The following is a 24,397-nucleotide window of genomic DNA, read 5'->3' as shown; positions in this document are numbered from 1 at the left end:
AAGCAATCTATAGATTTAATGCAATCCGTATCAAAATACCAACAGCATTTTTCACAGAGCTAGAACAAACAATATTAAAATTTGTATAGAACCACAAAAGACCCTGAATAGCCAAAGCAGTCTTAAAAAAGAAAAACAAAGCTGGAGGCATGACAGTTCCAAACTCCAAGTTGTATTACAAAGCTGTACTAATCAAAACAGTATGGTACTGACATAAAAAAAAAAAGACACATAGATCAATGGAACAGGGCAGAAAACCCAGAAATAGACCCACAATTTTATGGTCATTTAATCTTTGACAAAGAAAGAATGAATATCCAAGGGAAAAAGACAGTCTTCTCAACAAATGGTGTTGGGAAAACTGGACAGCAACACGCAAAAGAATGAAACTGAACCACTTTCTTATACCATACACAAAAATAAATTCAAAATGGATTAAAGACCTAAATGTGAGATCTGAAACCATAATAATCCTAGAAGAGAGCACAGGCAGTAATTTCTCTTATATCAGCCATAGCAACTTTTTTCTAGATATGTCTCCTGAGGCAAGGGAAATAAAGCAAAAATAAACTATTGGAACCACATCAAAATAAAAAGCTTCTGCACAGCAAAGGAAATAATCCACAAAACTAAAAGGTAACCTACCGAATGGGGGAAGATATTTTCAAATGACATATCTGATAAGGGTTAGTATCCAAAATGTATAAAGAACTTATAAAACAACACCCAAAATACAAATAACTCCATTAAAAAAATGGGCAGAAAACATGAACAGACATTTCTCCAAAGAAGACATCCAGATGGCCAACAGACACATGAAAGGATGGTCAACATCGCTCATCAGCAGGGAAATGCATATCAAATCCACAATGATATATCACCTCACACCCAGCACAATAGCTAAAATCAAAACACGAGAAAAAGCAAGTGTTGGCAAAGATGTGGAGAAAGGGGAATCCTCTGGCGCTGTTGATGGGAATGCAAACTTGTGTGGCCACTGTTGGGGGGTTCCTCAAAAAGTTAAAAATAAAACTACCACACAATCCAGTGATTGTATTACTTGGCATTTACCCCCCAAATACAAAAGCACTAATTTAAAGGTATACAAGCACCCCTATGTTTATGGCAGCATTATTTACAATGCCCAAATTTGTGGAAGCAGCCCAAGTATCCACTGAATGGATAAAGAAGAGTGATATATACAATGGGATATTATTCAGCCATAAAAAAGAATGAAATCTTGCCATTTGCAATGACAAGGATGGAGCTAGCAAGTACTATACTAAGCAAAGTAAGTCAGTCAGAGAAAGACAAATACCATATGATCTCATTCATCTGTGGAATTTAATAAACAAAACAAAAGCACAAAGGAAAAAAAAAAAAGAGAGATAGTCCAAGAAACAGACTGGTAACTGTAGAGAACAAACTGCTAGCTACCAGAGCGAGGGAGGAGCAGGGAGATGGGTGAAATAGGGATTGGCGATTAAAGAGTACATTTATCATGATGAGCACTGAGTAATTTATAGAATTGCTGAATCACCATATTGTACACCTGAAACTAATATAACACTGTATGTTAACAACTGGGATTAAAATTAAAAAAAAAACACTTAAAAAACAAAATAAAATAAGAAAAAGCCACAAAACAATCTTCAAGACTGTTCTGGGAAATAATGATAAAAGCCATTACACTCATGAAAAACGTGCAGCACTAGTGAAGAAACCAAAATTATCTATGTTATTATATTAGATAAACATAAAATGCTGTAGTATACCACGGGATTAACCACCTCTTATCACAGTAAGGTCATGTCCACATCCCAAAACAATAACAAATGGCAAAATTCACACTGCAATGCCACACAGTTTCCAAACTAAAGCCAAAGCAAGTGTAAACCATATTTTAATTTTGTTTTTTTTTTCTTATTTTACTCCTCACAGCTGATTGCCTTTGCCACAACTCCAGATGGATATACTCCAGAACTTCCACTGCCCCTGGTAATCAGAATTGAGGATGAAAATGATAACTACCCAATTTTTACAGAAACAACTTACATATTTACAGTTCCTGAAAACTGCAGAGTTGGTGAGTACCTACCTTAACAATATACGGTAACTTAATGTTTTAATTCATAAGTTGAGCTTCATGGTGGCCATTGGGAGGCAGCATATCTTGCTGGCAAGAACAAGGCACTTGTCACTCAGACCTCTGTGGGTGGAATTTTACTCTGCCTTTCACTAGCTGTGACCCTGGGTAAACTTCCTAATTTTGACAAACCTTAGTTTTCTTATCTGTAAAATGGGTTATTGATATGCAAGATTGTTATGGAGAGTAAATGATACATTATACACCTGGAATGCCAAGCATCGTACCTGAAAAATAGAGAAGTTATTCCGTATCTTGTTTTGCCTTCCTGTGTGAGATAAAATAAATACTTTTAAGAGAATGTACTCTAAAAAGGAGTCTTTAAGTAATTGAAGTCTTAGCCTTGAAGAGATCTACTGATATTCCATAGTGATTAAATGATTGGCAATATTCTGAGCATAATCATAAAGGTCATTGAAAATCAAGCGTTTTCTCAATCATATTAAAATGAACCATTTCAGCTGGAAGTCAGAATGCAATCTTTGAGTCTTCTAGAAAGATCTAACCGAACCAAGAATTTTGGACACATTTTTGACCATTTGATCCATTTAAGTGGAGACTTACAAATAGAAAGAAGTTAAAGAATAATTGGAATTCTTTAGTCTAGAAATACAAAGGCAATTGGAGGGGCATTGTCAACATTTATAAATTATACATTAAATACAGTAAATGCGGATACGGTCACCAAATTCCAAAATGTTCGAATGCTGGGATATTTACAAGAAATGATACTTCATATAGAAGTCTGCAAATGTATGAATTATTACTCTGACATATAATTAAGCGGTCGAAAAGTTTTTTGAGTAGATGGAGAGGAGTGAAAAAAAGGGAAAGTTGAAAATGTAAAAGGTTTGTATACTGAAGAGGATTTTTCAACATGTAGGCTCTACCGTGGGCCAGGTATGTGCAACTGACAAAGATGAACCTGACACGATGCACACGCGTCTCAAGTACTCCATCATCGAGCAGTTGCCAGCGTCAGCCACGCTGTTTTCTATGCATCCGACGACAGGCGTGATCACCACGTCATCATCTCAGCTAGACAGAGAGGTAACATAAATACTGGCAGACAAAACCTGATTATCACATGGCCATTTAATCGTAGATCTCTGTCCAGCACCTGTAGATGTGTTTTTGAAAAAGCATGTTGTGAATCTAATTTTATAAAAGTCAGTATTTTAAGTGTGTTGATGGAGATCATTAACCTCGCAGTTTGCTAATTTTGAACTGCTAATTTGTTCTCTCTTGAAATGTATGTTTTACAAGTCAATTGTCCTAATATAAACATAATTATAGTATAGTAGTACAAACAAGGCCAAATATGAGAAGTGAAACTTTTGAAAATGTTCGGAAATTTGTTATTTACAGATAACAATGCTTCTTTTTTTTTTGCCTGTGTCATCTCTTCTTCAACCATCTCATCTACGTTCTTCCCCTTATATAAATTATAAGAAAAGTTAATTTCTATCTCTTTGATCTCTAATTTACCATTTTCCATTGATTGCTTGAAATCCTTACTTGGGTGTTTCACAGGTACCTAAGATGCAATATACATATAACATTGAACTCTTCTTTCCATCTAAATATGCTCTTCTTCCAGTGTTTTTGAGTTCAGGTGACATTAGTACATTTTTTTCCTGTTAATTTTTCTGTTGTCAGCTTGGATTCATGTCTTCAAAATTGTATGTGATGTCTTCTCTTGCTCCCTTGATCAAATCACTTTCCAAATCATGTTGATGTTACTTCCAAAATTATCTTCTAGTTATATTCTGTCCATTTCTGCTTCAACTATCCTAGTTTAATGAGTCATTCACTTGGTTATTCACTATTACTTCCTTCACCAAGCATTTATTCATCTGAATTCTTTTTTTTTTTTTTTTTTTTTTTAGTTTATTTTCGTTTGTTTTGAGAGAGAAATAAAGAGCAGGTGCGGAAGGGGCAGAGAGAGAGAGGGAGACAGAATCCCAAGCAGGCTTCTAGCTATTAGCACAGAGCCCAACACGGGGCTTGAACTCACTAACTGTGAGATTATGACCTGAGTTGAAATCAAGAATTGGACACTTGATGTTCTGAGCCACATAGGCTCCCCTATACATCTGAATTCTTATAGTAGTTTATCTGGCCAACATACTACATTTATAATCCTTAATCTTAAAATATAGTAAATACCTGTTTGTCAGGTATATCTTTGATTCCTGAAAACTTTGTACCAGATTCATTTCTTCTTCCTCTTTTGTTTTCTCATGGATTAGAACAGTGGCCCTTAAATTTTCTGGTCTCAGGACCAATAAATGCTATTGAGGATTCCCAAGATCTTTTGTTTAGTGGGTTATATTTATTGATACTTACTCCATTAGTATTTAAAGCTGTCAGAAGTTTAAAATATTTATTTATGTACCCATTTAAAAAATCATAAAAATATTACATGTTAACATAAATAACATTTTTATAAAAGATAATTTTCCAAAACAGTAAATAATCTGCTGGGAAGACTGACATTATAATGCATTTTTCCAAGTGTCTTTAATACCTGGCTTAGCATAAGACTGGTGGATTCTCATATCTCTTTCTGCATGTGGTTTATTCTAATATGTAGCTTTAGCTAAAGTATATAAAGAAAATCCAACATGATATGAAGTTAGAAAGGAGAGGAGTATTTTAATAGTTATTTCAGATCATTATGGCTACTCTTTTTTAATACTACACCAAAACTTGACAGGTTTGGTTTCATAAATATTTCATCAGTTTTTGGTTTTTTGGGTTTTTTTTTTTTTTTTTTTTTTTTTTGCAGTGTGCAGTGTGCCTTATCAATGAGTTTTGTGCTTTGTTACATTAAAATCCATTTGTCTATCTTATACTGTGAGTGGATAGTTTACCCATGTATGATTTTGTAACATCATGTGTTGACCATTTGAAAAATAGTGGTTCACTGAGTTATGCAGATCCTCCTTCCATATATTGATACATTTCATATACCATATGGGAAAAAGTCACCTTCTCACCTCCACTGATACCACATTGGTCGGTACAGGCTTTCTGGAATTCTCATTCTTGCTTGAAAACCCCAATTTATCATTGGTAACATAGTTGTTTTCCTTGAAGTGACAGATTTCACTTTATGTATGACGAATTGTCTTCTAACACTAGTCTAAATAACTGTCAGTGTCTTTCATGTAAAAAATGGTATTTTATTTAAAAAACCCACACAATAGCTAATTCAGTTCATAAACAATCACACAGGTACTTCCCTTGAGAAGAACATCATACTATGTTATGTAGAAGAAATGCTTTATGCATATGTCCCCTTTCTTCACTAGACTATGGGTTGAAATTTAAGAAAATTTAGTAAAATTCTTCTTTTTTTTACTGCATCTACAAAGACATTCCTTAGTGAAATTGTATTTTATTAAAATTTTATTTTATTATTTATAAATTCATTTATTTTTACTGTAAGTGCGTGACAGTGAGGAAACAGTATAATCTGCAGAATAAATGACTGAGTGAATTACTGCTACAGCTCTATAAATTATACAGATTCTTCATGGAATTTGTGTGCTCAGGAAAAGCAAATTATAAACCAAATCCTCTTTGACCATCAAATCTTAAATAGATCCTTCTATAAGTCAGTTGAAAACACAGGACTAATGAAGGAGTCTGGGAGTGTTTTCACCCATGAATGTTTTAGAGACACTTATTAATGCCAGGATTCCAGCTTTCATCTGTTGCCTTCAACCACCGAAGCGCTTTACACATCACAATTTGTCTTCCATCTCAAGATATCACAAGTTAATATTTAGGTCCCAAACTTCATTTCTTCCTTTGCTTTATCAGCCAGTTGATTGTTTTCAATAAACCTCAGTTCACTACAAACAAAATATGCATTCTCTCCTGCAAGTACACTAGCATGAATTTTTAAATGAGGCCAGTATTTTTAACTCTATCTATATGATTGATTATGAGAGAAGAGTAAATCAGGAAAATTACATGTGTAAAAAGCATAGAGATAGAGAACTTTTAGTTTTATTTTAGGCAATACACACAGACGAGAAAGTTTAAGAAGTGATGGAATTAAGAGGAGAGTAAACATTCTTGGTGGAAGGTTAGGCTGGTTTTTTACGTATTATTTTGTCTTATGAAAAGAGTTGAGGGGCACCTGGATGGCTCAGTCCGTTAAGCATCCGACTCCGGCTCAGGTCATGATCTTGCAGTTTGTGAGTTCAAGCCCCACGTTGGACTCTGTGCTGACAGCTCAAAGCCTGGAGCTGGCTTCAGAAATCTGTGTGTGTGTCTCTCTCTCTCTGCCCCTCCCCTGCTCATGCTCATGCTCTGTCTCTCAAAAAATAAATAAATGTTAAAAAAAAATTAAAAAAAAAAAGAGTTGAATTATGTAAGAAGGGTATTAGTATTATCATTTTATAGAAGAGAAAACTTAGCTAAAAAGACTTTTCCAGGGGCACCTGGGTGGCTCAGTCGGTTGAGTGTCCGACTTGGGCTCAGGTTATGACCTCATGGCTCGTTCGTGAGTTCGAGCTTTGCGTCGGGCTCTGTGCTGACAGTTCAGAGCCTGGAACCTGTTTCGGATTCTGTGTCTCCCTGTCTCTCTCTGCCCCTTCCCTGCTCGTGCTCTGTCCCTCAAAAATAAATAAACATGAAAAAAATGTTTTAAATGACTTTTCCAACTGCCAGAGAGATTACATTTGTTACTTTAGAGTTAGGAATAGAACCCAAGACTTCTAAAGTTCATCCAGAAGGCATTATTATTAGAGTTGCTTTTAATCCTTTCATGCTTCAGTACTTAAGATAAATGAGACCATTATGAGAAGAAACACATTTTTCTTAAACTCTAAGTGAACGTTCTTCAATCCCTGATGAATAGAAAGCCCTAAGAACCAGATTCCATTTTCCATAGAGAGAAAAAATTACAGTTCCGGATCTTTTTACAAATGTAAATATTTAAAATCTACCTTTTTTATGTGAGGATATCTCACCTAATTATTACAAGACTGGTATGAGAGTCACTGCTATGTATTTTTCCGCTTAAAAATGTACTTTGGAAAAGAGATAAAGATTTTGATTAACTACTAGGCAATTTTAAAATGTGCTATGGCTATATCTTCTCTTTCTGGTGAGTAAAACTAAAACCAATTCTTCTATATTCTATGAGTAGCACTTTAAATTTGAGAAACTAGTGGTACCTGGTGGCTCAGTTGGTTAAGTGTCTAACTCTTGATTTTGGCTCAGGTCATGATCTCACAGTTCATGAGTTTGAGCCCCACATTGGGCTCTGCACTTACAGCATGGAACCTGCTTGGGATTCTCTCTCTCTGCCCCTCTCCTGCTCACTCTTGCTGTCTCCCTCTCAAAGTAAATGAATAACAACTTTAAGAAAATAAAAATAAACTTAAGAAACTACTCTATTTTAATAAATTAATAGAAAAATACGGGTGTCAGGAAATTATTCTTTTGCTAGTACATGAAAACTATGAAATTTAAGTGTTCTTCTTAAATTTTTAATGCAAGAAAATTTACAGAGTGTAAATTAGGATTTCATTTATAATGTTGCTTTTGCATAATAATTAAATTCTTTCCTTTCAGCTAATTGATAAATACCAGCTGAAAATAAAAGTCCAGGATATGGATGGTCAATATTTTGGTTTGCAGACAACTTCAACTTGCATCATTAATGTTGAAGATGTAAATGACAACTTGCCAACATTCACCCGTCCTTCTGTAAGTACATGATAGTAATAAAAGAAAAATGTATGACCCAGTGTTAATTGGTAAACATGCATACCTCTCTCCATGCTGCATGATTTCAAATGCAGTATCCCCAGTCACGTGACAGTAACCTGGACTCAGGGTTTAAAATCATGTGACCATAGTCCTTGGGAATTAGAAGAACTGAGTTTACTTCCCACTGTGCTCTATTGGTTACAGTAACTAATTAAGCCTTTTTTGTTGTTGTTTTTTATTATTTTAGTATGTGACATCAGTGGAGGAAAATAGAGTTGATGTGGAAATCTTACGTGTTACCGTTGAAGATAAGGATTTAATAAATACTGCTAATTGGAGAGCCAATTATACCATTTTAAAGGGCAATGAAAATGGGAATTTTAAAATTGTAACAGATCCCAGAACCAATGAAGGAGTTCTGTATGTGGTTAAGGTAAGAATAAATTAGTAAATTAGTTATTTGTAGCTTATAATATCATAGATTAGCATACTAGGGTTTAATGAGAAGAAGAGAATTCTGGTAAATATACGAATAATGTAGATATATAGGTAAATGTAAATGTTCTCCATATCTGTAATGGGATGGATATATTCAATTTGGGAAACCTTTTATAAAGGCATGATTTTTAAAATAATATATATATATGTGTGTGTATATGTGTGTGTATATACATGTACATATGGTCAATAGTATCCACTTTATAACCAACATCTTTTAACAGTTCAAATACTGGCACAGCTTTGATGCCCACGGGGGCCAAGTTTGGGGCCAAACTTTCCTGGCCCATTCTTTCTGTAGCTGGGTCAGGGAGACTCCACTTATTTACTGAATTTCCCAAATGGTGAGTTATTCCTGGTAAGACCCACTGGGAGAGCGTTTGTAGATCTGTTCATCTATATCTAGCATACATTACAACCTTAGCTTCTTGGTTAAGAATGGGAATCGTCAACCATTCAAAGATGCAGTTACTTGTAAAACCTCTTTCTAATACTATTCTGCAACATCTCAGAAGACCTCACTGCTATTTCCAGAGCCAGTTAGCCCACAAAGCCACCTGAGCTCCATTTGTTTTGGACACAGTCCTAGTCTTCATTGTGCTGTATCTTTCTCTAGAATGTGATTCTATCCTGGGTCCGTGTAGTTTCCCTTTTTGTACATTTTCACAAAGAGGATGAATCAAAAGTGATGAATTCTTTCTTCTTACCATGATGAAAATTAGCTGCAGTTTTGTGGGTTAATTTCTGTATTTCAAAGAGTAAAGAAATGTCCTTTGAATCTTATCTCTTTCCTCATCCAACCCCTACCCCAATCCTTGGTATTCTAAGAAAGAATCTTATCTCTGTGAAGTCTTAACACCTGACAAAATCTCTGTCTTGTAGGGAATGGCTTTACCCATTCCCATCATAACTAATATCAGGCAAGATAAAATAAAAACGTTCCAGTAAATTTGGTACTACCAGTGTTTTTTAGAAAGCACCTGGGATGGAAGAGCTAACAAAAGACAGTGTAATGTCCATGAGCTTTCCAGTTTCTTCTCTGTCCTCTCTGAAAAACATTTCAGAAAATTTGACCCATAGTTTCTACCCCAAACCAGGTACAAATAATTTTATTCATGTCAGAATGGTAGGATAAGTTGTCCCAAAAATGAATGGAGCAGAAAATAACTATTGGTTAGGTTATGGAGTCCCTAACCTCTCAAGTGTTAACCTCACATACTTTTTGCAATCATTATCAGGACCTCTGATATTACTTGCAGTTGAAGAACAGTTTTTGTTTGTTTTGTTTGGCTGGTTTTGTCCACCCAAATACTGAATCAGTTGAAGGATTCTCCTCTTCCAACCACCACCTTGTTTCTGAGTCTATGTTTAATATTGTCAGGACTATTCCCGGCACGAGTTATGTATGCCACTTAGCATGGCCAAACGTTAAACGTCTTGATCTGATTTTCAACACACTTGCTTTTGTAGCCACTGAATTATGAAGAAAGACAACAGGTGAACCTACAAATTGGTGTAGTTAATGAAGCTCCGTATTCTAAAGAGGCTAGTTCACGATCAGTCATGAGCACAGCAACAGTTACCGTTAATGTAAAAAATCAGGATGAGGGCCCTGAGTGTAGCCCTGCAGTGCAAACCGTTCAAATTAGAGAAAATGCGCCACCGGGAACAAAGAGCGACGGATACAAAGCATATGACCCCGAGACGAAAAGTAGCAGTGGCATAAGGTATCTTCTTTTAGTTAACTCCAAATTTACCATGTTTTTAAAATTCATAACTTGTTTTGATGCCAGAAATATAATTTGGCCTATGACCCATTTTGTCATTTTAATTTATCATTATTACCAGGTATAAGAAATTAACTGATCCAAAAGGGTGGGTGACAGTAGATGAAAACTCAGGATCAATCACAACTTTCAGAAGCCTGGATAGAGAGACAGAGACCATCAGAGGTGGTGCATATAATATTACAATCCTTGCATCAGGCAAAGGTAAGAACTTTGTTTTTAATCCTACTACATCAATTCTCACCTACTTACATCCTCAGTGTTTAAGCCAACAGTATAGATTTTTAAATCAGCTGCATATATTTTCAAAATGTATTTCTCCCCCAAAAGACATAGAGCAAGTGAGAAGTTTGCTGTAATTTATTAATTCATGTCTGCTTTCTAATAACACCCCCCATTTTGTGTAATTATAAAATAATTTAGTTATAGAAATACTGGAAACCATGGCTTATTAAAAGTAAACAATAATTGAACATTGAGAAAGTTACTTTGGTAACATTACCTTCAATTTATCCAGTCATCTCTTTTTTTTTTTTTTAATTTTTTTTTTAACGTCTATTTATTTTTGAGACAGAGAGAGACAGAGCATGAATGGGGGAGGGTCAGAGAGAGGGAGACACAGAATCTGAAACAGGCTCCAGGCTCTGAGCTGTCAGCACAGAGCCCGACGCGGGGCTCGAACTCACGGACCGTGAGATCATGACCTGAGCCGAAGCCGGCCGCTTAACCGACTGAGCCACCCAGGCGCCCCACTAGTCATCTCTTTTTAAAATATTCACTGTGGAAGGAAAATTCATTGCAGGGAGAACATACTTACTGCCCCATAGTGCATTCCTGGAAAACGGTTCTGTCTTTTTACAAGAAACTATCAATATACTTGGGGGTTAGAATTCTGATTAAGGACATTATATAAAAGTAATCATAGATACGATTAATAGTATATTATAAAATTAGGAAGACAAATTTTGTGAATCCATAAAACCATATGAAATGTAAAATGTTCTGTGAGTCCTACCAAACTGAGGGAAGTATGAGCACAGTGGTTATATATGAGACCCATTTAGTACATGTTATACGTTTGACCTTTGTGCATCCATAAACCAAATATGCCAGCTCCAGTAAACGTAAGTTATTACACTTTGGCCTTACAAAGTTGGAACTTAGAAGTGACTTTGAAAGATGTTTTCGGTATTTCAGTCCTCTCTAAATTAATGAGAGATGGTTCATATCCATTGGCTGAATTGGAAAGGTTGTAATTATTATTAATTAAACTTTGATTAATTGAAGATTGCCCTTTAAGGCCTCAGCTTCCTTTGTCCCATTGTCAGGACCTGCATTTTGGTCAAAGGCAAGTGAAAAAGAAGAATGATATGAAAATCAAATCTGTTCTTTTTACATTCTTTTTTTAATGTTTATTTTTGAGAGAGAGAGAGAGAGAGACAGAGCCCAACCAGGGGAGGGGTAGAGAGAGAGGGAGACACAGAATCCGAAGCAGGCTCCAGGTTCTGAGCTGTCAGCACAGAGGCTGATGTGGGGCTCAAACCCACGAACCGTGAAATCATGACCTAAGCTGAAGTCGGATGCTTAACTGACTGAGCCAGTTAGGCACCCCTATTCTTTTTATATTTTAAATAGCACTTGGCAAATGGTTTGTTGATAGATAAGATAAAACTACTATCTGGGATTAGACATTTGGGATATAATTTTATTCTACATTCTCCTTTGTTGCAGAAGAGATTAAATAATTGAGAGATCAAATATGTGTATGGAGTTTAGATGAGTTAATCATCACTGCAGAATAGAATAAATGTGTAGTGGGGCCTTTCCCATTCATTTCTGTTGAAGAGGGTAGGGGATAAATAATTTTATGTCTATTTATTCCTTGAACTGAGATTCTACAAAAGGATTTTTTTTTTGTGTTTTTGTTTGTAGCTTTTTCTAAAATCTATACTAGCTAATTTCATTTGCCCCCCCCCCCACCCCAGCTGCTTCCTAATGAAAGAGTCTCTTTCGTGAGTGAACACTGACCTCTGGGTCCATTTCTCACTTCCCACCCTCCTGCTTCTCTATAGCACTTACTTCCTCTTTCTGAAACTCTCTTGCAATGCTTCTGTGTATAAATTGTTCCACACACTCCTCTATTATCCATGTATTTTCTGGTACCACCTTCTGCTCTCCTGAACATAGCTATTTCTTCAGTTGGCGTTCAATTTCTCTTCTTCTCAGTATCTTCTCAAATTCAGCTCTCCTGGCAGTGTCACTCAAGTATCTCCTCTGTATAGCTCAGTTTTAGGTTTTTATGTTTGTTGTATTATTCGCGCTTTGGGGAGGAGCATGCTTTCAAAAAATGTTTGAAACATTTACCAGGAGGGCGCCATGCACAAAAGTCACAAAACCATGGCTTTGCATGACTTCATATTTGGAATTAGTACTTATATAGAATTGCTTTGACATTAGGTGACCATTGCATGCATATGCTCCAATGAATAAGGGTATTATTTATTTAATCAACAGATGAATAACAGCTGTGAGACACTGAATTAGATGTCTAAGATCTTTGGTTTACATATTGTACACCAATATGAATGACAGTGTGCAAAAAAACGGAGTGTATTGAACAACTCCAAATGTTTAATGGAAGGAAATTCAGGCATTCAGCACAGTAGTAGAAGAGCAAACACGGAAGAGTTTCAACTTTCAAAGACAATGCAATTAGATTCAGTCAGTAAGCCGTGTGCTTTCAACTCAGTGTGTGGACTCAAATGGAAAAGAAGTGTTCAAGACCACCAGCAGTCCCAATTTCCAGAGAGAGCCAGAAAACAGCACATAGCGTGAGAACAAGAGATTGTGAGAAGTGAAATTATTCTGCCCTGAGAAAAGTATGCCAGGTAGATGAAATACGCATCTCCCTGCTTCCTTTGTCTCCCTCTTCTTCTCCCTCTTTGTTTAGTTGTCCAAAATGAGAGATAGTTGCATTGTTTCTTGGCAGCTTGTTTCTTCTCTCTTGTCATCTCATTTCTTCTCTCCTGGTTCCCCGTTTCTTCTTGTCCTTTACTAGTCCGTCCAATGGTGTGGTATAGGTGTTAAATCCTGCCTGACTTGCTCTGAAAAATATCATTCTCATGCTTGACTTGATAATTTGACTTGGTTTAACGTTTTGAATTAACTCCTTCTTTTCCTCAACACTGTGCAGGTCATACTCCATTATCTTGTGGCATCTCTTGTCGCTGATGTTTATCCTACTGTCAATCTCACTATTGTCCCTTTGTGGATAGTATGTCTAGATAACTTTTATAGTTCCTTAGGTTGCATTCTATAGTTTCAATACAACATTTACGGTGTGAATGTATTTTTATTTATCTAGCACGGAAGATCATGTTTTTCTTTAATTATGGGATATTCTCAGCAATTATGTATTTAAATACTGCTTCCCCGACGTTCTAGTTATTCTCTTCTTCTAGAGTCCCTATGAGAGAAATGTTGCTGTTTTATTTCTACTGGAATTTAAGCTATAATTTCATTGTTGTTTAAGTAGTTGCCCTTTTTATGTCTTGGAAAATACTAAACATACATGTTTCAAAGATGTCTTGTGTAGGGTGAATCAATCTTCTGATGGATGATTTTGGTTTTCCTTTTAGCATTAATCTTGCTCATTCTGGAATTTTAACTTGCAAGCTTCTATCATGTGGGAGGTGTTCGGTTGTCTCTCTGTTGTTGGTTTCTCCCTCTTTCCCGCTTCAACCCATAGGAGTCTTAGAGTTGCCCCCACCTTGTCCTTTGCTGTGCCCCACGTTTCAGAACCAGTTCTGGCCCTTGAAGACACTGCAAGTATCATAGGTCCTGTTGCCTGGGTTGAGGTTGTGACTGTAGGGCTGTGCCCCATCTTCCAGCTCTCCTAGGTTGGCAGTTTTATCTAAGACACGGCCCCAGGCAGCAGGCAGCACAGGTTTGTTCCCCTCTTCTCCCCGCTTGATATCCAAGCCCTTCTTTTTTTTTTTTTTTTTTATTTTAAATGTTTTTTTTTTTTTCCAACGTTTATTTATTTTTGGGACAGAGAGAGACAGAGCATGAACGGGAGAGGGGCAGAGAGAGAGGGAGACACAGAATCGGAAACAGGCTCCAGGCTCCAAGCCATCAGCCCAGAGCCCGACACGGGGCTCGAACTCCCGGACCGCGAGATCGTGACCTGGCTGAAGTCGGACGCTTAACCGACTGTGCCACCCAGGCGCCCCTGAGCCCTTCTTATTAAATGGAAGAAAGAATAAGTGGTTTAGAGACAGAAGTCCTGGATTTGTGTTCAGCTTCGGGCTTCACAACTGTGTTACTGGTTTGTGGCCTGAACACATGCTCACTTCCTCTTTGAATCCCCTAGGTTGTTTGCCAGCACAGTGCCCTGTACAAAGTGGTTATTCAGTAAGTTTTTATTAAATATATATAGACAGATGAGGGGCGCCTGGGTGGCTCAGTCGGTTATGCGTCCAACTCTTGGTTTCTTGTCAGGTCATGATCTCATAGTTCGTGGGTTCACGCCCCAAGTTAGACTCGTGCTGACACCGAGGGGCCTGCTTGGGATTCTCTCTCCTTCTCTCTCTGCCCCTTCCCTGCTCGTTCTCTTGTTCTCTCTCAAAACAAATAAATAAACATAAAAAATAAAATAAATACATAGATAGATGCATTCCTTAGGCTACAGCCACTCTGATTAGTTTGGTTTGCAAGTGATTTTCTGCTTCTGGAGTCTTTCGTCCTTCAAATGGTCCTATGTACTATGTTGTTCTAATCTTCCATATCCACAATCTTACCTTTCAGTTCCCCTGCTCCAAAACCTTACTCACTTCCTAGATGTATATTAAACTCCAGGCTCCTTAGAATGGCTTTCAAGGACCCTTGGCTCTTCTCTGAGGTTTTGAACTCCAACCAATTTGCCTTCCCCTTCATTATGTCTAGAACATGGATGTGCATGTTATGCTTTCCCACCTTCCTGAATGTCCTGCTTTTAAGTATACCAGAAATGCCCTTGTTCATCCTCTTTTCTCCTTTTTAAAAATCAGTCAAAACTAACCTCTCTAACAGTTTCCATCTCAGTTGCATGGATAGTGAATGGATGACAAATCTAAATAGTTATTATCTCTCCAACCCGTCTGAAAGTGACAATTTTTTTTTAACATTCCTTAAGGGCACAGCTTTGCGCTTGTCATTGATATGTCACAAGTGCCAAATTCACATTTAAAACTTTTTTTTTCCAATGTAGAACTTCCTAGTTAAAACTCAGAACATTAAAATGTTCTATTTTTATATCCAATTTTCTAGATGGGAGAACGTGTACTGGGACGCTGGGAATTATACTTGAAGACATGAACGATAATGGCCCAGTTATCCCAAAACAGACGGTGGTCATCTGCAAAACCGTCATGTCATCTGCGGACATCTCTGCAGTGGATCCTGACGATCCTATAAATGGCCCACCCTTTGACTTCAGTTTGGAGAGTGTTCCTGAAGCAGGCATAGAAAGAATGTGGAGACTGACAAAAATTAATGGTACGTATTACTAAACATGACTTTGTCCTTTTCAGCATCCGGATGTCTAAAATATTTTTTTCTTGATGCAACATGAGAATAATCACCGTGTGGGAACCACCAATAAAAGAAGGAAAGTTCCTCCATTCCGGTGTGGTGGGAAGTAGGACTCAAACTCAGGAACCATGAGACCATGACCTGAACCAAAATCAAGAGCCGGTTGCTTAACTGACTGAGCCACCCAGGTGCCCCTCTTGCACCGTTTCTAATCTCTCCTGTGTCAAGATTCTGTTAGGGGCTGTGTGAGTCCCCATTCCCCTCCCCTGTACATATCCCACCTTAGCCTGGGTCTAATGCCATCACTTCCTGACTTGCTGACCTCTCCTCCACATAGATTCTTCACTCACTAATGGTTTCCTAGGTCGTAAGGGGATCACCATATTTGCAGGTCTGTTCCCTAGGAAGTAAACTCTGAGACAAGAGTTTCTCAGGCAGGGTATTAATAAGGAATTTGCTTGGCATCAGTAGATGTGAAAGGAAGGAAAGCAGAATTGGGCAGAGAAAAGCCAAGCTGCAGCCAAGTCAAAGAACAGCTGTAGTTCACCCCACAGGGAGTCTGAGTTAATGGCCCTTCAGGGGGCCCCAAGTTGAGTCTCTCTACTCTTTCATGGCTCAGTCAGTGGAGTGGGTGCCTTGAGGGGCGTGACTTTTGGCAAAATGGCACAGACATTGAAGAAGCTTATGGCCTCCCCAAACAGCTGGGACGATGTGAGGACAGTATGTCCCTGAGTGCAGGGAATCTGGGTATGCGTCACAGTGTCCACTCTGCTGTCCCTTGTCTCTGCACTGCATTGACCTCTGACCTTTTCTCGTCTTTTGTTTTCTAGTTGGGATTCTCCCCCAACTTAGTTCCTAGTCTGTACTTCTGACTTTCCCCATGAGAGGATCTATGGTGATAAGAATGGCAAAATGGAGGGGCCTCTCCATGCCAGCTGCCTCACTCACTCCATCAGCTCTTCACTCTGCGGTGCTCTCGGCGTCTCCTGACTGTACTGCCCACGGGCCCTGATGGCCTGGTCGCCCCCCACTTCAGCGTTCACGGTTCAAGATCTGCCATAAACAGAGGGTTTGCCCTTATGGTGTCCTTGAATGGTTTTCAACCCCATGCTTCCAATGAATATTCCTCTATTTCTTTTATGACAAATTAAAAAACAAAAGTTGTGAGCCAAGGGAGGGGAAATAGGAAGAGGGAAGTAAAACAAGGACACATAGAAGCTACAGTGACAAGTTAAGACCCTGTGTCCCGAATCCTGCTCTGTGGACCGGGAGCATTTTCAGTCTTTCTAAAAACAGTGTTCTGGTGTGTGTGTATGTGTGTAAGGTTATCAACTGTTCTTTCTTGGGAACAACTAACCTTATTTTTAGATTTTGTTCTTTCTACTGATTTGGTGTCATAATATCATTTCTTTTTAGATAATGTGGAATGAGATGGTAATTTTTTTTTTTTAATATTCCTACTTCATACAGTAAAACAGTGGCAGGATTATGTTGGTCAAAGCTTTGTTACTTTAAAGTTTTACTCAAAAAAAAAAAAAATTAAAAAAAAAAAAAAAAAAGGGGCGCCTGGGTGGCGCAGTCGGTTAAGCGTCTGACTTCAGCCAGGTCACCATCTCGCGGTCCGTGAGTTCGAGCCCCGTGTCGGGCTCTGGGCTGATGGCTCAGAGCCTGGAGCCTGTTTCCGATTCTGTGTCTCCCTCTCTCTCTGCCCCTCCCCCGTTCATGCTCTGTCTCTCTCTGTCCCAAAAATAAATAAACATTGAAAAAAAAAAAATTTAAAAAAAAAAAAATAAAAAAAAAAATAAAGTTTTACTCATCTGTGAAATAACCCAAAGTCTGGGAAACACCAAATCAAGAAGAACATATCCTAAAGAGGCTTTGAAGTCAGATAGGCTGTGTTAAATGCTGGCTCCACTGTTTATTAGTGACATAAATATGACCATGCTACTTATTCGCTTTGGGCCTTAATTTACTCATATATAAAATGGGATTATTTGAGGGAGTCAACAGGATAATGAATGCATTAGACCATGGCACATTATGCACCATCAATTTTGGTTTTGTTAATCTTAGTATTATTTCCTACACATAAACTTACCAAGTTAACCATGCTTTCTTTTATTTGGTTTTCTTTTTTAAAATGTTTATTTATTTTTGAGAGAGACAGAGAGCTAGTGGGAGAGGGGCAGAGAGAGAGGGAGACACAGAATCGAACGCGGGCTCTGCGCTGACAGCAGAGAGTCTGTTGCGAGGCTTAAACTCACAAGCTATGAGATCGTGAGCTGAGCTGAAGCTGGACGCTCAACCGACTGAGCCACCCAGGCCCACACCATCCTTTCCTTTATAATAGACTTATTCACTGATTTCTTTACCCAAACATCCAAATTTATATTTACAGCTTCAAACACCTTAAAAATCGATGGAATGGTCACACTGCAGGGGGATTATTCTTGGACATGCGCATGTGGTGTTTACGTTGAGGATAATATTATATCTTTGGATATGTGCTTAAGACTCAACTGGATTTTGATGTGGATATTTTCCACCCTTGACCTAAAAGCAAATACAGGCCCCAGTGTCCTATAGGACCATGAGATGCCATAGCAGCAGGACCGCTCATGCCTGCTGGTATGTTCAAGGTCAGCCACGTTCTAAGTTGTCAGAATCAGTCTCTGACAGTAAGTCACAACTGTGTAATACTGTTTGGCACAATATATGCAAACAAAGTAAGGAGAAATGTCCAGAATTTCAGACTGTTACTCTATGATGAATCGTGTATAAATGAAAATTGCACTGTATATTTCTCTTAAAAATTTTTAAAGTGGTGATAAAGGCCAATGTCTTAACAAGCCTATTACTTGTGATTGGAAAAGGTTTGTTTATGGATGGAAAAATATATTGTTCCAAAAGCCAAAAGACATTTCTATAAGACACAGCAGGGATAAAGTTTTCTTTGTGGTATGTTTACCATCGAGGTAGATGAGAACTCCTCAGTCCGTTCCCATTCACATGCCGGCTGTGCCCTCCTATCAGGAAGATCCATTTGTGGAGAAATTTGGTGAACATCCTAACATAGGAGGCATTTGTGACATTCTATATCACTCGGTTTTATTTTCTTTCAGATACAGCAGCTCGTCTTTTCTATAAGAACGACCTTCCATTTGGACCATATCAAGTACCTGTCAGAGTTAGAGACAGACATGGCCTGTCAGTCGTCACTCCATTAAAAGTTATACTATGTGACTGTGTTACTGAAAATGATTGCGCACTTCGCACAGACCCAAGGACTGGCAACGGAGAAGTGAGGCTTGGAAAATGGGCCATCCTTGCAATACTGCTGGGCATAGCATTGCTCTTTTGTAAGTCCCTGCGTGAACTCAAATAAGAGCCTCTGAAATAACTTTCAAGACTCATTCTTCGAATCAACACTGCTCTCTGTAGCTGGCCATTTGAAGATAGTTCTATTTCAATTTAGCACAACATATTTAATTTATATATTGAAACTAGTGTTCTCTCAGCACAGACCTAAAATTCAGCGCAAAAATACAGCCCTTGTAGCACGTCTTCGCGGCATCTCTGGTTAGGGCGGACTTGCCAATTGCCTACGATTTCACCATAGGCCATCGTGTGTATGTTTTCTGGAAAGCTGTCTTCATATTAGTCATCCTAAATTCGTAACTTCACATTGTTTTATGATAAACGGAAGCAATTTCTCTCATCCTCCAGGTATCCTATTTACCTTAGTCTGTGGGGCTACCGGGACAGCTAAACAGCCCAAAGCGTTTCCTGATGATTTAGCCCAGCAGAACCTCATCGTGTCAAACACTGAAGCTCCTGGAGATGACAAAATGGTAAGTAGTTTGTCTTTCTAAAATAAACACAAAGGACAAACTGGCCTAACCAACTAGAATTCTCTTTCCGGGACAAGTTCTTTTGCAATCGGGTACCTTACAATATATAAAATCCCATTGTTCCTGTGGAAGTAGATAAAATTGGGTTGGTTCTCATGATGCTATGTGATATTTCACTGTGGTCATAGGGTGTTACTTCACACTAAAAATCCTTCAGCCTGTCATTATTATTCCTACTTGAAGTGTTTCATGATTTCAACTTTAGGTCTTTTTTATATATTGAAACTGCTGTTTGTGCTGTAAAAATATTTCATTTAATTATTCACAGATCATCAGCATAATTATTTTGTTTTATTTATTTATTTATTTATTTTTCCTAGCAGCAGCAATAAAATGACTACAAGCTTTGATCTGTGTGGGAAGAACTTTAATGGAGTCTTTCTGGTGCTAATGTGGGTTAGAAAGAAGCCTGAGGTCAAATTTATGATCCAGCAGTGCTAGCCAGTGACTACAAAGATCCAGCTTTGGTTTCTGGCCTAGTATGTGGATGAGGAACATGTAAATTTTCTACAAGAAGCATAATGATGATAAGAACAGGACAGATTTAGAAAACTTTAAAAAGTGTAAAATGTGTAAAAAAAAATAAAATAAAACAAAACTTAGAGTTTCCTACAAAAACAAACCATAGAAAATTAGTGGCCAGAGAAGCATCTCTGCTGATTTATTTTTATTTATTGAGATTGCAAGGATTTTATTTTTAATTAATTAATTAATTAATTACTTTTAGGGGCGCCTGGGTGGCTCAGTCGGTTAAGCGGCCGACTTCGGCTCAGGTAGTGATCTCGCAGTCCATGAGTTCGAGCCCCGCGTCGGGCTCTGTGCTGACAGCTCAGAGCCTGGAGCCTGTTTCAGATTCTGTGCCTCCCTCTCTCTGACCCTCTCCTGTTCATGCTCTGTCTCTCCTTGTCTCAAAAATAAATAAAACGTTAAAAAATTTTTTAAAAAATTAATTATTTTTAAGGAGAGAGAGTACACACAAGCAGGAAGGGTGGGAGAGGCAGAGGGAAAGAATCTTGAGTAGGCTGCACACCCAGCATGGAGCCTGACACGGGGCTTGATCTCATAACCCTGAGATTATGACCTGAGCCAAAATCAAGAGTCAGAAGCTCAACCGACCGAGCCACAAAAGGCACCCCAAGATTGCAAGGATTTATTATTCCAGCCAAGATGTTTATGGCAACTTTATTTCTATATTTTTGTTCTAGTTGAGGGGAACTAGATTAGACATTGAATAAAAATACCAATCGGGGCGCCGGGGTGGCTCAGTGGGTTAAGCATCCAATTTTGGCTCAGGTCATCATCTCATGGTTCATGGCTTCAAGCCCCACATTAAGCTCTCTGCTATCAGTGTGAAGCCTGCTTCAGATCCTCTGTCCCCCTCTCTCTGGGCCTCTGCCCTGTTCTCTTTCTCTCTAAAAAATAGATTAAAAAAAATTTAAAAATTAAAAAAAAAATACTGATCATGTGTTGTAGACTCTGGGTCTGGAGTTCTTAGGCAGAGAGTGGACGCAGGATTAAAATGCAAGAGAGGCTAATGTTCGGGAGGAAACAAGAGCCCCGAGTAAGGGTCCTTGCTCCATTTTTATTACGATCAGAAGGCATACAAGTGTGATGGACGTGTGCAAAGAGACAATGAAACCGTGAACGGTAACTCATGTGTGTGAAGGAAAGGGGGTTTTGGTGTTAGAGGTCTGGCTCCAGGCAGGTGGTTATTTCTGGCCTGCCCGAGGCCCTGAGTCTGTTTATCTTAGCCTGCCTAGGGACTAAAACAGTGAGATCCTGCTACCTCAGGGTCAACAAGGCATCTTTCTTTTGCTAATTAGCTTATTCCCCACAATCATCATTTCTGTTTCTGCTCTAGGCAGGTGAAGGGAATGAATTTAAACCCAGCAGAGTAAATACATGTGAGACATTGGTAACGGAATCCTGATTTTGAGGCTTGAGATGTTGGAAGGATTTAATAAGTGACGTTGTACAATACTCTAAGTTTTCAAAGGAGGAATATACATTAAGCTTTCTGATTTGTCTCAAGGATAGACCACTTGACAGTTCGCGATTTCCAGGACACTGCATGAAGTCCTGGGGTTACGACAGTCAGGTGGTCAGGATAGCCAAGACAGATTTAGTTCCTGCCCTCAGAGAGCTTACCTTATAACACAAGAATTTATAACATTATTTACGTTTTGTTGTGGTGGTGGTTGTTCTCTGTACTTCCCCAATGCCAACTGTTTCCGTTTCAGTGTTCCACGAATGGCTTCACAACCCATACCGTGGGAAGTTCGGCTCAGGGAATTTGTGGCACCTTGGGATCAGGAGTGAAAAATGGAGGCCAGGAGACCATTGAAATGGTGAAAGGCGGACACCAGACCCTGGAATCGTGCCGGGGGACGGGGCATCATCACACCCTGGATTCCTGCAGGGGAGGACACGTGGAGACGGACAACTGCAGATACACCTACTCCGAGTGGCATAATTTCACCCAGCCCCGCCTTGGTGAAGTGAGTTTCCCTCGGTGTCCTAAGAATTGATTTTGATATCTTTTCAGCGTTCTGAATTGTTACAATTTAGTGGCCTCACCTTTATTTTCAATTAATTATTAATCTACTTAATTGGAAAGTTGTTTTTCCTCAATTTTGATTTAATAATGCTCAGATATTAAGTGGATATTTACTTTTCCTCTCATTTTGTTTGGTTTTTAGTTCTTACTGAAATAATGTTAGATGATATTTACTTACTTACTTACTGGACAGGAAATGTCTTATTTATTTGGTAGAAGAACAATTGAAAAGAATCTTTACCCCCGGTTATGTGATTTTATTTTTAAGATACAAAAGTTATCTGTGTGATGACATTCAAATTATTTTTTTTCCCATGACTTTGTGTTAATATTTCCCATGTGATAAATCGTATCTTAGAAACCAAAAGTGTGCTACGAGGCAATTATAGCCTTATGGTCAGTAAGCCTATCTGGAAAGATCTGAGCCCACCACCATTTGGGTTCAGTTTCATGGGATTTTGCATTTCACTCTAGACGTGATTATGTAACGTGAACCCTAGGATACTTGCTGCCACATATGTGATTTTTAGAAACATGCTATAGAGTGAATTTATAGAGTGATTTATGATACAGACCAATCATGTGCATTTTTTATATGTAGGAATCCATTAGAGGACACACTCTGGTTAAAAATTAAACAATGAAAGGTAAATCAAAGCAATTATTTTTATGTTAGTAAGTTTTGGTGTTTAAAATAATAATAATAAAACATATTGTGTTTCTCCCCTGGCAGAAGGTGCAACTGTGTGATCAGGATGACAATCATAAGCATGCTCAAGACTACGTCCTTACGTATAACTATGAAGGAAAAGGATCAGTGGCTGGTTCTATAGGTTGTTGCAGTGAACGACAAGAAGAAGATGGGCTTGAATTTTTGGATCATTTGGAACCCAAATTTAGGACACTAGCAGAAGCGTGCATAAGGAGATGAGTGGATTCTAATAAGTCTACAAAAGCCAGTGGCTTTATCTGTTCCCCAGCCCCCCACCCGCCCCCACTTTTTTAAATACAAGCCAGGATTTTTTAAAAATAGAAGATGCTCTGTTTTGGGTTTTCCCCTTCTTTATTTTGATGAGATCTCTTTAGCCAAATGCATATTTACAGAAAAATGCTGTAAATAAGTATACAAATTACCCAATTTTTACATAGTTATAAACTAGTTGTCTTCCATCCAAGGAGATCCACAGGTAGAAAAATTAAGGAAGTCCACATTATTGTTTACATTTGGGTATAATGTCAATAGCCAACTTATAGTGCAATAAAATGTAATTAATTCAAGTATATATCATAAGCTACTTGAAATATAACCTAATAGAAAATTTCAGAGAACTTGCTTTAGCATTATATTCATTTACCTAATTAATGAATTGTGTGGTGCTTAAAAACTGTTGCTGTCCTGAACATTATGAAGTGTGCATATTGCATTCTTGATAATGTTTTATTCTCACAGCATTACCTTTCTCAAGGTAAAGAGAGAGTCCCAACCAGGCATTGACTGTTAATACAATTCCATTTTGGTGGACTTTAGTTTCTAGGTTGTATTCTATACAAAATCCTGAACTGAATCTAAATTTCTCTGTTACCAACCTTGTCAGGAAAATTTAGTTTTAAAAACTGCTCTAAGAATGTATTTTTATTTCTGCAAGGCCTTGGTCTTTGGTCTTTCTCTCTCTCTGTCTCTCCCCCTTTCCCTCTGTGTCTGTTTCTCTCTCTCTACTTCTCTTTCTCTTCTCTTTATTTTTTAAATTTCTACTTGGGTTGGAGAGTCTAAATATTTTAAAAAGCCATCACTCTTCTTTTATAAAGCGAGTTATTCTGTTTTTGTTTTATGTAAGTGTCTTATTTTCTGTTTTTCTCGAAATTAATGTCATGTTGATGTTATTGTTTCAAGTATCTTGGTTATTGCTTCATTATTTCCTCAACAAAGGAACTTTAATTCTGCCATTGAAACTGTAAAAATATGTCATGCTTTTATTAGATACAACATTCTGTGTTAACAAAAGGATATTTAAAATTGGAATGTGGTTATTTGGTATATAATAGCATGTTTATAGTTCATATCATTAATGCAAGGACACAGTTTATAAATGCAAAATAGTGAGGGATTTTGAAATAAGCTTTGCAGAACAGGGATCATGAAAGCTCTCTAGGAATAAGTATTTTATAACTTTTTAGATGAAATGGCTAGTTATGT

At 37.9% G+C, this 24,397-nt stretch overlaps 1 protein-coding gene across 2 annotated transcripts in view; it reads left to right on the top strand.

Moving 5' to 3' along the window:
- DSC2 (desmocollin 2) overlaps nt 1-24,164 on the top strand; it is a 37,045-nt gene extending 12,881 nt beyond the window's left edge. The window contains exons 6-16 of one of the 2 annotated variants that reach the window (XM_043558524.1): nt 1,942-2,086; nt 3,030-3,196; nt 7,742-7,876; nt 8,127-8,312; nt 9,848-10,104; nt 10,226-10,368; nt 15,472-15,699; nt 18,858-19,094; nt 19,462-19,586; nt 21,887-22,144; nt 22,937-24,164. In XM_043558524.1, the coding sequence (XP_043414459.1) occupies nt 1,942-2,086; nt 3,030-3,196; nt 7,742-7,876; nt 8,127-8,312; nt 9,848-10,104; nt 10,226-10,368; nt 15,472-15,699; nt 18,858-19,094; nt 19,462-19,586; nt 21,887-22,144; nt 22,937-23,134 (2,079 nt within the window). In that variant the 3' untranslated portion in view covers nt 23,135-24,164. Of the gene's footprint in view, nt 1-1,941; nt 2,087-3,029; nt 3,197-7,741; nt 7,877-8,126; nt 8,313-9,847; nt 10,105-10,225; nt 10,369-15,471; nt 15,700-18,857; nt 19,095-19,461; nt 19,587-21,886; nt 22,145-22,804; nt 22,845-22,936 lie in introns of those variants that run through there. The other variant, XM_043558525.1, reaches the window with a different exon arrangement.
- Nucleotides 24,165-24,397: the final 233 nt, after the last annotated feature.

Source organism: Prionailurus bengalensis, chromosome D3 (assembly GCF_016509475.1).
Source record: "Prionailurus bengalensis isolate Pbe53 chromosome D3, Fcat_Pben_1.1_paternal_pri, whole genome shotgun sequence".
NCBI classification, from domain to species: domain Eukaryota; kingdom Metazoa; phylum Chordata; class Mammalia; order Carnivora; family Felidae; genus Prionailurus; species Prionailurus bengalensis.
Note: the sequence above shows the minus strand (reverse complement) of the source record. Positions and strands in the feature narration are given on the sequence as shown.